The sequence below is a fragment of the Apodemus sylvaticus genome, chromosome 3 (genome assembly GCF_947179515.1).
Source record: "Apodemus sylvaticus chromosome 3, mApoSyl1.1, whole genome shotgun sequence".
NCBI classification, from domain to species: Eukaryota; Metazoa; Chordata; class Mammalia; order Rodentia; family Muridae; genus Apodemus; species Apodemus sylvaticus.
Window position 1 is genome coordinate 134058484 of NC_067474.1, and position 14452 is coordinate 134072935.

The 14452-nt window shown below is 48.4% G+C and overlaps 1 protein-coding gene across 2 annotated transcripts; it reads left to right on the forward strand.

The window, feature by feature from the left end:
- Positions 1-5149: 5149 nt before the first annotated feature.
- On the forward strand, positions 5150-11336 carry Svbp (small vasohibin binding protein). Of its 2 annotated transcripts, none has more exons than XM_052177191.1 (3): positions 5150-5295; positions 5669-5818; positions 10942-11336. In XM_052177191.1, exons 2-3 carry the CDS (start codon positions 5705-5707, stop codon positions 11026-11028), a joined length of 201 nt encoding a protein of 66 aa, XP_052033151.1. In that variant the 5' UTR covers positions 5150-5295; positions 5669-5704; the 3' UTR covers positions 11029-11336. The 2 variants fall into 2 exon arrangements, with proteins under 2 accessions (XP_052033151.1, XP_052033150.1); XM_052177190.1 differs by lacking the exon at positions 5150-5295 and adding an exon at positions 5408-5573.
- Positions 11337-14452: the final 3116 nt, after the last annotated feature.

Below are 14452 nucleotides of genomic sequence, written 5' to 3' on the forward strand. Positions count from 1 at the left end.
TCTGTCTCTCTGTGTGTGTCTGTGTGTATCTGTGTGTGTCATCTGTGTGTGTCTGTGTGTATCTGTGTGTGTCTGTGTGTATGACCGTAGGTTATGAAAACCAAAAGGAGACCATGGGAGAGGAGAAAGAAACCATAAAAGGCAGAGGGAGAGTAAAGTAATACAGGCAATATGAAAGCACAGGGAGGAGCACTGGGGAGGAGGGAGAACTGTAAGAAGGGGTTGGGGAGTGTATGAGAAGATGCTGGGGAAGGGGATGAACAGGAACAACGAGTAATGGTGTGTACATATGTAAATGCCACAATGAAACCCATCACTCTGTACGCTAACTTTTAAAGATTTATTTATTTATTTCATGTATGTGAGAACAATGTCACTGTCATCAGACACAGCAGAAGAGGGCAATGGATCCCTCTTACAGATGGTTGTGAGCCACCATGTGGTTTCTGGGAATTGAATTCAGGATCTCCGAAAGAGCAGTCAGTGCTCTTAACCGCTGAGCCCTCTCTTCAGCCCAACTTTTGAAAATTGACTTAAAAATTAGAAGGTTGGTTTCAAGACACCCGCCAATCAGCCACGGTGTTTATCTCCAGCTACACCTTGATATGCGCCGACAAGCCGACTTGCCTCCTGCCCCTCCTCATGAGCTACACCCTTCCCAACCGACTTGCCTTCTTCACACTGACTGTACTCAGCAATACCGGACATGCACTTGGACTTTTATAAAGATGTACTGGTCACTCAGAATCCCCAGGGTTTCCTTTTTCAGCCAACACAGGGCTTTGAATGTAGCAGATTCCGGTGGTGGCCTACACTATGTCCCTTGCTCCTGGCTGAGCTGTCACCTTCAGTGTAGCTGAGACTTGTCAGCAAGCTGTAGAGCCCCGGAAGCTCTTTGCTTACTGTCTGAGATTCCATGAAAAGGCTCAGCAGGCTGCTCCGCCTGTGGACATCCCTAAAGTCGCCACCGTAGGTGAGGAAGGCGTCACAGGAGCAGTCCTGAGCCATCTTTACTACATAACTCCTCCAAGATTTCCCACTGGTCCCTTGGACAAAAGAACCCCCTTTCTTCTCCTAGATCTCCTTCTGAAAATCCTTGCACTAAAGGGCTTGTCTCATACTTTGCTTTGTGTATGGAGGTAGGTTGTACTAATTCATTCACCTGGCTCTGGGTTTCATCTCCAGCACACCACACACACACACACCACCACCACCACCCTCATTTGTGTTAGGAAACCCCCAACTGCTCTCTCTCCTAGTTAAACTGAATACATAACAATCTTACATGTATTCACCCCAGAATGCTAGAGCTTACGTCTCCTATCTGTTTGTTGACAGTCGCAACTCAGCCTTTGTCTATGTCCCTTCCCCGAGTTTTAATTGTTTTGTTTTCAGACAGTATCTCAACTACATAACCCAGGTTGACCTCAGACTCATAACCTTCCTGCATGACTCTTGAGAGGTGTTGGTACAGCCACTTACAAAATCAGCCCCACCATGCTTCGCTTTAAGGGGTTTATCGACAGAGGACTGGACTTCCAGCTAAATAACTATGGTTTCCTGAACATCTCCCCAAACCCCGAGGTGCTATTACAGAACATTTATTGTCTTTTCTCCTTTATTTGAAGCAGAGTCTGCTTTGTACTTCAAGTTGGCCTTACACTTGAGGCCCTCCTGGGTGCTATGACTACAGACACCATCCCAGCGTTTGGCTCTTATACTTTTCCTGGTTCCTGAAGTATAAATATCCACTGTAAACATTTCACAAAATACAGGAAAACTTAAACAAGACAAATATAATCCCTACTAATACAGCAAGATGCTTTAATAATTTTGCTGTGCTTTCTTCTCCCTCTGTTTTAAAAATATAAAACAAAATACTGTGCTTAGACAATATATGTTGTTCTTTGTGGCTTTTTAAGTTTTAATATACTAAAGCACTGCTCTGTGTGTGTGTGTGTGTGTGTGTGTGTGTGTGTATAGAGGCCAGAGGTCAATGTCAAGTGTCTGTCTCAATTGAACGCCACCTTATATTTTGAGACAGTCTCTTACTGGACCTGGGCCACTGAAGTGGTTAGGTTGCCTGGTCATCATGCTTTAGGGACTCTGCCTGTCTAAAAACCGTTGTATTATGTCATAAAACTTTCTCCTGTGCTATTTTATGGTTGTGTTGAATTTTACTATAGCTACTCTTACATACATTTTGTTTGTTTTTGTTTTGAGACAGGGTCTCTCTATGTAACCCTAGCTGTCCTGATTCCCACTTTGTAAACCAGGCTGTCTTCCCCCCACAACCCCCCAGAGAAAGGGTTTCTCTGTATAGCCCTGGCTGTCCTGGAACTCACTCTGTAGACCAGGCTGGCCTCGAACTCAGAAATCCGCCTGCCTCTGCCTCCCAAGTGCTGGGATTACAGGCGTGCGCCACCACTGCCCAGCCCAGGCTGTCCTTAAACTCACAAAAATCCTCCTTCCTCTGCCTCCTGAGTGCTGAGATCAAAGGAGTGTGCTACTACAACCAGCCTATTCATTCATCTTAACTCTGATGATAAGATGCTGGTTGTTGCAGGATCCCCCTTACGGACAGAGCTGTTTCTGGTCATTCACTTAGGACAACTCCTTAAACGTGAAATTACTTAAATTAATGGTTGTGTTGAATTTTATTATAGCTACTCTTCTGTCCTTTTTAAGGCTGGGGTAAAAACCCTTTGCCATTTTATGTTTTGCTTCCTTCTGGTATTGGGCACTGGATTGAGCACAGGGGCACATGCTCGACCACTGAGCTACATCCCCGATCTTCCTGCTTCTGTGAGACAGGCTCTGAGCAAGCTGCCCTACGCTGATCTTGAAACCACTCTCTAGGTAGCTCAGGCTGGCGTTCAACTTGTGATTCTCCTGCCTCAACTTTTTCAGTAACCGGGATTAGAAGCATAGCGTTTTAGTCATTTTAAAGTCTACACACAAAAGTATTAACATTGCCAGGCATCAAATCTCTAGAAATTTTTTCTTGCAAAATGAGGGCTGGAGAGATGGCTCAGCGGGTAAGAGCATTGACTGCTCGCTCTCCCAGAGATCCTGAGTTCAGTTCCCGGCAACTACATGGTGGCTCACAACCATCTGTAATGGGGTCTGATGCCCTCTTCTGGTGTGTCTGAAGATAACTCCAGTGTATACTCATATATGTAAAATAAATAATCTTTTTTAAAAAAATGAACGCTATATCCATTGAACAATAACTCTCCTTTCTCCTTCCCCCAAGCCCCTTATGTTTTTTAAGAATTTGACTAATTTTGATACCTCATAAAAATGGAAGCATGTAGTAATGTGTGTGCGTGCACATGTGTGCACAGTCGTGATTATGCCCATTTTTAAGGTTTTTGAGATCTAGTGCAGAATTGGCCTCTGACAAGAATATAACAACTCAGACTGAAAGCACCTCAGTGTCCATGCAGGCTTCCCATTGGATGGGACCCTGGCAGGTCTGGAATTTGCTAGGTAGGCCAGGCACACAGGGACACATTTGCCTCTCCCTTTGGAGTGCTAGGATTACAAGTGACAGAGGGATGAAAAAGCAGGTCTGAGTGTGTCTCCAGAGGCCAATGTCTTCTGAACCCTGTCTAAATGCTTGTTTTGCACTTACTAGTTGGGTAACTTTGGACACTTAACTTTCCCATGCCTGTTCCTGCTTAGAAATCATATTGGTACACATCTTTCTGAGAAATAGGGAACTTAATAACGCAACGCTCTCCGAGTATTGCCTAGAATATAGGAAGCCCCAGGGGGAAGCAGCCATTGTCGTTGATCTGGTTCTTCCTCCTTCTCCTTCAGATAGTTCTTGCTAATATAACAAATGAAATGACAGCTAGAAATTTTAATGTATACCCTGTTGATTCTCCCCCTCCTTCTCCCTCTCCTTCCACCTCCCACCCCGTGTGCGTGCGTGTGTGTGTGTGTGTGTGTGAGTGTGAGTGTGTGTGTTGTCTGAATACACTTCTGATTCCTGTGGTGGTTTGAACATGCTTGGCTCAAGGAGTGGCACTACAAAGAGGTGTGGCCTTGTTGAACGAAGTGTGTCACTGTGTGGTTGGCTTTGAGACTCTTCTAGCCATGTGGGAGATAGGTTTTTTCCTGTTTGCCTTCAGAACAAGATGTAGAGAAATGGTTAAGAGCACTTGTTGCTCTTGCAGAGGATCCAGGTTTGGTTCCAGCACCCACATGGCACCTCACAGCTGTCTTTAACTTCAGTTCCAGGGAATTCGGTTTCCTCTTCTGACCTCCAGCACCATGTCTGCCTGCACACTGCCATGCTCCTGCCGAGGTGATAATAAACTGAACCTCAGAACCAGTAAGCCAGCCCCAATTAAATGCTGTCCTTTATAAGAGTTGGTTATGGTGTATTTTCACAGCAATGGAAAACCTAACTAATACAATTTCTGTCAGGCTGAGGGTATAGTTCAGTAACAGAGGGCTTGCTAGCACATGCTTGGGGCCCTGAATTTGTTTTGTTTTGTTTTGTTTTGTTTTGTTTTGTTTTGTTTTGTTTTGTTTTGTTTTGTTGAGACATGGTCTCACTGTGTAGTTTTGGCTGGCCTGGAACTCATTTTGTAGACCAGGCTAGTCTCCAACTCACAGAAAACCTTGTGCCTCCTCCTTCTCAGTGCTAGGATTAAAGGCATGCACCACCAGGACGGGCTAGGGGCCCTGTATTGATAGATAGATAGATAGATAGATAGATAGATAGATAGATAGATAGATAGATAGATAGATAGATAGATAGACAGATCATTTTTTTTCAAAGCTTTCAAAGCACTGTGCCAAATAGGATCCCATTTGATCCTCCTTATAGATCTACAAATCAGGAAGGAAGCAGTCAGCAATCCTGACTTTCTTGATTTAAAACTTGATGCTAAGAATTCCAGTGTTAGCCCATTTCAACCGCAGGAATCAGATTTTGCCTTTCAAAGCCTCGCAGTTGTCCCAGAAACTAGAAGCCAGGAAAAGCTTTGGTTACTTGTAAGAATGTCCCTGCTCCCGGCCCCGCCCTCCAATAGCAGCCCCGCCCTACCCGCCTCCGATCCCGCCCCTCAGGTCCGGCCACGCCCAGGTGTCCTCGCTGCGCGCGCGCAGTGGCTTCTGCGGGAGGGACACCTCAGGCCGCGGCCCCGCCCTCCCCGGCGTGGCCCGCCCAGTCCAAGGGCAGCGGGCTGGGCGCTGCGGTCCCGCGGAAGGGGGAGGCCAGGGTGAACCCCGCGTGGGGGCTTGTCTACGACGTGGCGGAGGCCGGGAGCCCGAGGCCGGGTAAGGAAGCGCGCGGACCCCCGAGCCGCCATCTTGCTGCGGAGGGGCCGGGCGGGCGGGCGGGGCTGGCAGAGGGGGCTGCCGCGGACCGAGTGGCTTGCCCCTCGGCCTCTGAGACCCGGCCCTACCGTACGCCCCCGGGTTGGAGCTGCTTTCTCGGGCCTTCCCATCTGCTGCTCACCCGGGGTTGATAGGGAAAAGACCAGAAAATGACTGCTGTCCCATTGTGCGGGAAACTGAGACTCAGAAGTGAGACTCGACTAGGACCGCACAGCAAGGTGCTGGCAGTGGGACTCCAGGGCTCCCTGCCTCACCTGCCAAGCTAGGGAGTTGGGAGAAAGACTAGCAAGCGGTTCTCTTTTTGTACCATCAGGTCAGAGCTGACCAAGAAGCATTCAGAAACCAAACCATGGATCCACCTGCCCGGAAAGAAAAATCCAAAGTTAAAGAACCTGCCTTCAGAGTGGAGAAGGCTAAACAGAAATCTGCCCAGCAGGAGCTGAAGCAAAGACAAAGAGCAGAGGTGAGACTAAAGAGGGAGCTCTGGATGCCTGAGTTACCTGGGAAAGGTGCTGGAAGAAAAAAGCAGCAGAGAAAACTTTAGGAGGTCCCTGCTTGTCCCCAGGCATTGGTCCCTCGAGAGATAGTGTCCAACCAGGTTCCAAATGGCAAAGTGGAAGCCCAGAGTCACACATCAAGTTAATGTCAGAATGCCAACCTGTACCGGGTCCCCAGTTGACTCCTGGCACGGAGCTTTTGTGTTAGAGATCTGAGGAATGAATGAAAAGAGAAAAGGCAGCTGTGGGTGAGAGGGGGGTCAGAGTGGGAGGAGAATATGAACAAATGAATGGAGGGGGAGGCATGAAGTGACAGTGTGACCTTTGACCCGGTACGCATGTGCATTTGGTGCAGAGAGTAGCTAGTTGGTGGGCGGGATGGTAAAAGTCCTCACTGGAGAAGCTTGGCAGCCTGAGTCTGTTCCTCAGAACCCACACATAGGTGGAAGAACAGAAGGTCTACATAAAACTGACCTCCACACTTGCTAAGGCGCACACACTACCACCACCAAGAACAGCAGCAGCAGCAGGTTTTTACGCTGCTCGTTCTGTGTAAGGCCCGAGCTTTGCGCCCACCAGTGCTCCTTTGTTCTCTCAGCACTTACAGTCATTTAAAAAGAAAAAGCTTTAAAATGTCTGCTTTGCTAATGGCCCACGTCCAGATTTATTGCCTATTTACTATTAGGAAAACATTTGCTGGTCTTTTCTGCCTCTTTGTTGTGTGTGTTTTTGAGAAAATTTAAAGTACAGGAAACACTTGGCATTCAGCTTCTCAGACTGGTAGTGGCTAGTAGCATTGTCGCATTTTCCTAGAATTTTCTTAAGATAAATAAAGCCGCATATAAATGTGACGGCTCCTTTAACTGTCTCTTGTCTTACACTGGTTCTCCCTCTCTCTAGCTAAGCCCTTTGTTTACTGAATTTTCAAACAGGCGAGTGCATTACCGGTGCCTGTATGTTTTGTTTGCACAGCATTTTAGAGATAGTTGTGTTACCCTTAAGAATCTGTTTTCTTTGTTCTTTACAGGGTCTTCATTATAAACCTATTTTTAAAAGATGTATTTTTCATTATGTGTGTAGTGATGTGTGACCATGAGGTCGTGCGAGCACATCGGAAGCCTGGAGCTGGAGTTACAGGTGGTTATAAGCCACCTGGCATAGGTGCTGAGTGTGGAACTGGGGTCCTCCGGGAGAGGAGCAAGGGCTCTGAGTCACAGAGGCCTCTCCAGCCCCCGGGCCACCTTGTTTGGGATGCCTACCCATTCCTCCTGCGATGGGTGTTGTCATTACTTAGTTCTGCTTTTTACAAGCATTCGTGGTGGAGAAACCTTTTCAGATGCTTCCTTGGCACCTGTGCTAGGATTCCTGTCAGGTAGTCGACTGGAGGCCTTCCCAGTGCCAGTCAATTCTCCTAGACATTGCCAAATGGCTTTCAGAGGATTCTTCAAGCTTGCACTTCTGTTGACAGTGTGAGACACGTCCTGTTCCTTTTGGTCTGACAGTTAAGATTGTCAAACTTTGTTTATTGGATCCATTTATTAATACCCTGCTGCTGTTGTGGGTCACCAGACACTTATGGACTCATGACTTGCCAAGCCAGAGAACAGCCCTGCCTTCGTAGAGCATGCATTCCAGTCATCACAGTAATTTCCAAAGTCTTCTGGGAACAAATGTGCCGTTCGTTCCCTTACCCAGACTAAGCCGGGGATTGAACTGCTATGGGCTTTAGCAGGCAGTGCCAGGTTTAGAAGGCTGCTGCATGAAACAGCCCCACCCCAAACTGTTGTGTGCACACTGGAAGCTAGACACTGTTGTGTGCACACTAGGAGGGCCTCGTTCCTGTCCTTGCCAGCACCTGCTCGTCTGGCTTCCATGACTCCTTCCCATGTGAACTGGGAAAGGACGCTCGCTTGTGAACATCGCCTCCTCGACGCCTCTTTGGTAAAATGAGGGTGGTAGGATCTACCTCTCAGTGTTACAAGGAGGTGAAATAGAAATTACATAGGTAAAGCACTTACCAGAGTGCCTGGCACGCTGCAGCCGTTTAATAGCCAGCCATGATCATGACCTAGAGTCACCATGCTTCCAAGCAGCCGGCCGATGTGCTTTTACCATGTGGACTTAGAAGGACCAGCTGGTTGTGTCCGTATTTGTTTGCTGGGTGTCAGACTGGATGTCCATGCTGGCAGCAGCTGCCACCTGTAGCTCCTCACGTCAGCCTGAGGCGGGCCTGCACATGTGTGAGCAAATACCAAGGCAGGTGTCAACTGTCTCTCCCGTACCCTCGGTGAACCCTTCCAGAATAAATGCTGTAACCACAGTCCGGCTGTTCCTGAGGGCAGGCCTGTGGTCAGAGCCCTGCTTCTTTCTTTGTGACCCCTTGGTTTTGTTTCTGTGGTGTTGGGGCTTGAACCCAGAGCCTGTATTCGCCTGTGCTCTGAGCCACACCCCACAGCTGTCTTGCTGTCTTGTCTGTAGTCCCTGGAATGGAATGGAATCTTCCCTAGGAATGTGCCAGCACCTCCTCAGGAAGGAAGGAAGGAAGGGATCAAGATACTGTCTCTCCAGAAAGCTAGCCGTGAAGGAGAGCTGAGAGGCATGCATGGGCTTGGCGGCTCGTTTGGAGTTGAAGTAGCTTATCTGTGCTTATCATAGCACCGCTGTGACCCTAAGACTTGCAGACCCAAAGTCTCACTCCTTGCCAAAGATACCTGGACATCTTAAAACTTGTCTTGCCCTGCTTACTCTCCCTTCTCTCCTACAGTCATGCCTCTTTGACTGGGAGATCTCTAGATCTAGAATGCTACGTAATATCTCTGTCAGTCCCAGAACAGAAAGTAACATACAGATCACAAAGGCTGGCATGTTATGTTATCAAACATAACAAGTGGAGGGTGGGCATTTATCCTTTTTAGATATATTAGAAAGTATAAATGTAATCATGTATGGTTTAAAGAAGAATAGGGCTGGAGAGATGGCTCAGTGGTTAAGAGCACTGACTGCTCTTCCAGAGGTCCTGAGTTCAATTCCCAACAACCACATGGTGGCTCACAGCCATCTGTAATGAGATTCAGTGCCCTCTTCTGGTATGTCTGAAGACGGCTACAGTGTACTCATATGCATAAAATAAGTAAATCTTTAAAAAAAGAAGAGGAAACACCTTCATATCTAACACTCAGCCTAAGAAACTCAACTTGAAGGCAAGCCCAGTGGCACAAACCTGTAGTCCCAGCATTTGGGAGACTGAGGCAGATCGATGAGTACATGAGTTCAAGACCAGCCTGAGTATCATAGTGAGGCCTTGTTTCAGAAAAAAAAAACAAAAAACAAAAAAACAAAGGAAGAAGGAAGGAAAGAGGAGTGGGGGAGAAGGAAATAGACCAGTAACCTACAAGCCCCAGTACCACCTCTGGTGATGTGTGTGTCCACCTGACTACTTAAATTTTATGCTAATCATCCCATTGGTGTTCTATATGAACTCACTACCTCTGCAGTGTGTACTCCTGAGTAGTATTTCATAGGATAACACAAAGTCCCTTCATTTTGCATATTTCTGGATTTTTAGCCACTATATCTGGCTTCAAGTTCATTTTAGTTTGTTTTGAGACAAGATCTCTCTACATAACCCTGGCTGGTCTAGAACACTTTATGTAGACCAAGCTGGCTTTGAACTCATAGAGATCTGTCTGCCTCTGCCTCTGCCTCTGCCTCCTGAGTACTGTGATTAAAGGTGTGAGTCGCCACATCCAGCCTTTTTTTTTTCTTTAAGATTCTTTTTTGTTTTTAACTGTTATTTATGTGTATTTACGTGTGTATCCCTGGGGCGCAGGTGCTAGGAACTAAACCCCAGCCCACTTTAAGAGCAGCAGCACTCCTGACTGCTGAGCCATCTCTCTCTCTGGCCCCAAGTTCTATCCTTCTGCCTTTCAGGATTTTTGTTTTGTTGAGACAGGGGCTCTATTATGTGGCTATGCTCAACTTGTCAGTATGTTTGTTCTTCCCCTCCCCCTCCCTCTCCCTCCCTGTCCCTCCCCTCCCTCTCCCTCCCTGTCCCTCCCTCTCCATTCAAAGTGGCCTCAGACTCACAGAGGTCCACCTACCAAGTGCCTCTCAGATAGCTTTATTGTTATGAGTGTTTTGCCTGTGTGCATGTCTGTGCAGCGTGTGAGTGCGTGGTGCCCATAGAGGCCGGCAGAGTGTATAGTATCCCCTGGAACTGACGTTAAAGACAGTTAGTTATGAGCCACCATGTGGGTGCTGGGACCAAACTGAGATTCTCTGCAAGAGCAACAAGTGCTCTTAACCACTGAGCCCCAAGTTCTATTTCTTTTTTTTTCCCCCAAGACAAGGTTTCTCTATGTAGCCCTGGCTGTCCTGGAACTCACTCTGTAGACCAGGCTGGCCTTGAACTCAGAAATCCGCCTGCCTCTGCCTCCCAAGTGCTGGGATTAAAGGCATATGCTACCACTGCCTGGCCCAAGTTCTATTTCTTAAATTGGCAGTGGACGTATATTCTGTGACTGGTTCTCCATTCCTGGACATTTTTCCTTACTATATTTATGTGTGTGTCATGGCACATTGAAGGTCAGAGTGCTTTCTTCCCAGTGCATGGCCTGTGCCAGGTCGTGCTCCCACTGCTCCTCCCTGGACATTTCTGCAAATGCTTCCTAAGTAGCTGATAATCCTTCCGTCTGTCCACCACCACCACCACTGGCCTCCAGACATCCTTTCCAAAGCACAGATAGTCAGGGTGTCCCTGCATACCAATGTCTGCTGCTCTCTAGAGCTGCAGGTGAAATGCCAGACTCCCTGGAGTGGCTCTGAGGCCCAGACATGCCTGTCTCTCTGAGCTCCCCAGCTCCCCTGTGAGTCTGCCATGTTAACACACTTGAAGCTCCCAGAACTGATGCTGTTGCCTCATAGCTGTCAAGTACCATCCATGAAGACCAAGCCCGTGCCTCACTATGCTCTCCTCAGTCCCCGGGTGGAAGTTGCCATCCTGTCGTGGTCCCTGCCCACCAGGCCGCTCCTGATACAGTCAGCATTGCTACAGTGCTTCCCCTGCTAATGTATCTGTTTCTCCATTCAGATCTACGCTCTCAACAGAGTTATGACGGAGCTGGAGCAGCAGCAGTTTGATGAGTTCTGTAAGCAGATGCAGCCGCCTGGGGAGTGAGCCAGCCACATCCCAGTCAGGGGGACTGGCGCCTTTGTCTGTGAGCCCATTCCCACATTAGCTGAGCCGGCCCACGGGAGCCTCACGGAACTAATCAGGACTTGTGGAGACCTCTGCACTGAACTCCCATAGGTAACTTCCACCATACTGGTTTCTACTCTCAGAACTGCCCCAGGGCTTGCTGGGTAGACTTTTCACCTAGGACAGTGGATTTTTCAAAAAGACCTTTTTTCTATTGTTTGCGAAAAAATCATTGTTTCTTGTAAAACTGTGTGTCTTCCCTAAAAATAATAAAATACAAAAATGTTCATTTGTTCTTGCTTTAGAGGGGATGCCTACTCACAGAAAGTGGAACAAGGCGTGGAGTAGGCGGGACTGGAGGAGTGGCTCAGCGGTTAGGAGCGCGGGCTGCTCTTGCGGAGGGCCAGGCTAGGTTCCTAGCTCCCAGTTCACAACCACCTGAAACTCCGGCTCCAGGGCACCCATCATTCTCTGGCCTCTTTGGCTACCACACTCTCACACACACACCTACACAAAGTCTCACACACACACACACACACACACACACATAGTTAAAATAGGTCTTTAAAAAAAAAAAAAAGCTGGCTATGGTGTAGCATGCCCTTAAATCCCAGCACACAGGAGGCAGAGGCAAGCTGATACCTGTGAGTTTGACATCAACCTGTTCTACACATCAAGTTCCAGGCTAGCCAAAGCTACATAGTGAGACCCTGTCTCAAACACAGACACAGACACGAGGAAGAGGAGGAGGAACGGGATCCAGTGTCCTTGGGGACAATGATGGTGGCTTTGCCTTTGGAATAAGGACAGCTCTTTCATTTCTCGAGGGGAAAGAATGCAGGAGTTGGTGGGTGGGTCAGGCAGTGTGGAGGGTCTTTGGGGAGCAAGAAGCAGGGTGACAGTGGGAGGGGAGGTGATGGAGGCTTGGGGGGAGAGGGTGTGGTCTAGTTCTACAGGGAATGGAAGCCAGGCGACAGCTGGGCCGCAGTGAGGCTTCACTGGGGGTGAGCAGACTCCTGACACCAAGCAGTGCTGGCCAGGGCTCTCCAGCCCTGGTTGGCTTTGGAGGGAGGGCAGGAGATGGGGAGTTGTGAGGAAAAGAACCAGGGTTTGCTCAGCAGCTAAAGCGGAAGCAACAAAGTGTGGAGGGGGGGCATGTTCCCAGGGCACGGATTACAGGGACAGTCATGTTCCTGGAGCACGGATTACAGGGACAGCCATGTTCCCAGGGCGCGGATTACAGCGACAGCCATGTTCCCGGGGCACGGATTACAGCGACAGCCTGGCTCTAAGCTGTGAAAGTGAGTGAGAGCCCAGGTGTGGGCACACACCTGCAGTCCCAGAACTTGGGAGACTGAGGCAGGAGGACTGGGAGTTTAGGGCCAGCCTGGGCTACTGACTCAGTAAATGAGAACTGGCAGGTGTCTAAGGCTCACGGGTTACAATTTCTGAGGTTGAAACTGCACTAGGAGCATCCTGGAAGGGATCAGAGGATCCTGGTAGGATGCGGGAACGGACGGGCGAGAGGCCGTTCTTACTGGAGTGGAAGAGCCAGAAAATTACAGAAGGCCGAATAGGACGGAGGGCCAGGCCTGTGGGGTTTGCTGGAGGACTGGGAAGCTAGTGTACCGGGTCAGTCAGCACTAAGAAACGCCCATGTCAGGACTTGTCGGGTGACCTTTGGGCAGGTCACTTGGCTTCCTGTGCCGCAGTCTTCTTGTCTTAAGGAGGGGTGTTACTGCTGTCACTGGAGTCAGTACGAAAGAACCACATGTGAAGTTCATCTGCCACATAGTAGATGCTCAGAAAACAGCACAACTGTGCACTCACTCTGACCTGAGTCCCTGTAAACCTTAAAAGGTGCAAAACCTTGCTCTTCAGAAGCTGTGGCGGCAACAAGGTAGTGTGTGCACTGGGGCCACTTCCCACTGTTACTGCTGTGTCTGTGTGGCAGGCAGGGAGGCTCGCGGACCCTTCCCTCTGCCCATCCCTGCTCCCTTCTTTCCCTCCTTCGTTCTCCCTCCCTTCCCTCTCTTCCTCCTTCCTCTCCACCCTCTCTCTCCTCCCTTCCTTCCTCCTTTCTTCCCTCTCAAAAAAACACAGAAAGTATATTCCCTCCTACATGAGCAGGTGGTCGAAAAAACCAATATGCCTATGTCTGCCTCTAATGTTGTTCTAGGCCCTACTGAGAATGGGTCCAGTACACACACCGATATATGTGACCATTTATTCCCATTTGAGCCACTGGCCAGGGTTGAGGGGTGGGAAGGTAGGAAAACACACACACACACACTACAGGGTGCTAAGAGCAGCTCTATGAAGGCAGTCCAAGTACTTGGTTTTCATCTTGGGGCTGCTGTACCAGGCCTGGAGTCAGGTTTCTGAAGGGAATGTTCGGACTGGTCCCTTAGGAACCAAACACCCATCACCCAGCTGCTTCGTGGGGTAAAGGCATGCAGCTGTCTCTGCCTCAGACATGTGTTTCAGGGGTGTAATTCAAGTCAACATGCTCGTAGCAGGGTTACTGCAACACCAAGCAAGCGCTGGGATTTCGGGCATGTACACCACGCCTGGAAAAACTAAAAGTCTTTTTTTTTTTAAATAATTTTTCAAAGTTTAAAGAGTTGTTAAATTATTGCTTTTATCCATCCTTTACAATAGAGATCCAATTAAATGATAATTGAAGAATCTGGGGGTGGGGGAAATTGTTAAAAACAACAACAAAAGCCTCATTTATGAAGCCTGACAACCCAGAGAATGTAAGTGGAGTTTATGACAATAAACTTTTGAACATTTCACCCTAAAAACAAAACAGAAACCTAGAGAAATTTACATATTTACTTTATATCCTGCTGATCCCATTGGAAAGTGTTTGGGCATTAGGAAGGAATTAAGCTCACAGACGTAGACCTGAGTTTTCCAAAATTCCATTTTGCATACAAAAGCTCACATTAAAAAAAAAAATGTTCTCAAAGTAGGGTCACTGGTAGTTGGGAGAGGGACCTCTGAAGAGGGCCACACAGAGGTGAGGCTGGAAACAAAACAGCTCCTCTGCACAGGAGCCAGTGCCCTGAACTGTCGAGCTGCCTCCCCAGCTCCTCAAACACACACCCCCTCTCTCACCTGCACAGTTTATATCAAGAAAACCCAGTTGGAACCGCCCTAGCTCGTATTTGTCTTCCTGTGCGGGAAGAAAATCTCCCATGCTACAGAGGAGGACTTGGGCTTATAGAGATTAAGCATCGCAGTCAGGACCAGCCTGCAAAAGCAGGATTCCACTCGGAATGGAGCAGTGCTTTGGGAGGGCAATCACCACTGTCTGGCTTCAGACCAGAGACTTCATTCATGTGCTCAACGTGCTTTCATGGTGTCCTTCACCTCTGTCCCTCGGTGAGAGCCCAGG

Bases quoted from the DNA above. Each gene is read 5' to 3' on its own strand.
- Svbp (XM_052177190.1), top strand. From the start codon at position 5,505: ATGACTGCTGTCCCATTGTGCGGGAAACTGAGACTCAGAAGTGAGACT. The intron at 5,574-5,668 runs GTGCTGGCAGTG...TTGTACCATCAG, and splicing joins GACTAGGACCGCACAGCAAG to GTCAGAGCTGACCAAGAAGC. The intron at 5,819-10,941 runs GTGAGACTAAAG...TTCTCCATTCAG, and splicing joins AGCAAAGACAAAGAGCAGAG to ATCTACGCTCTCAACAGAGT.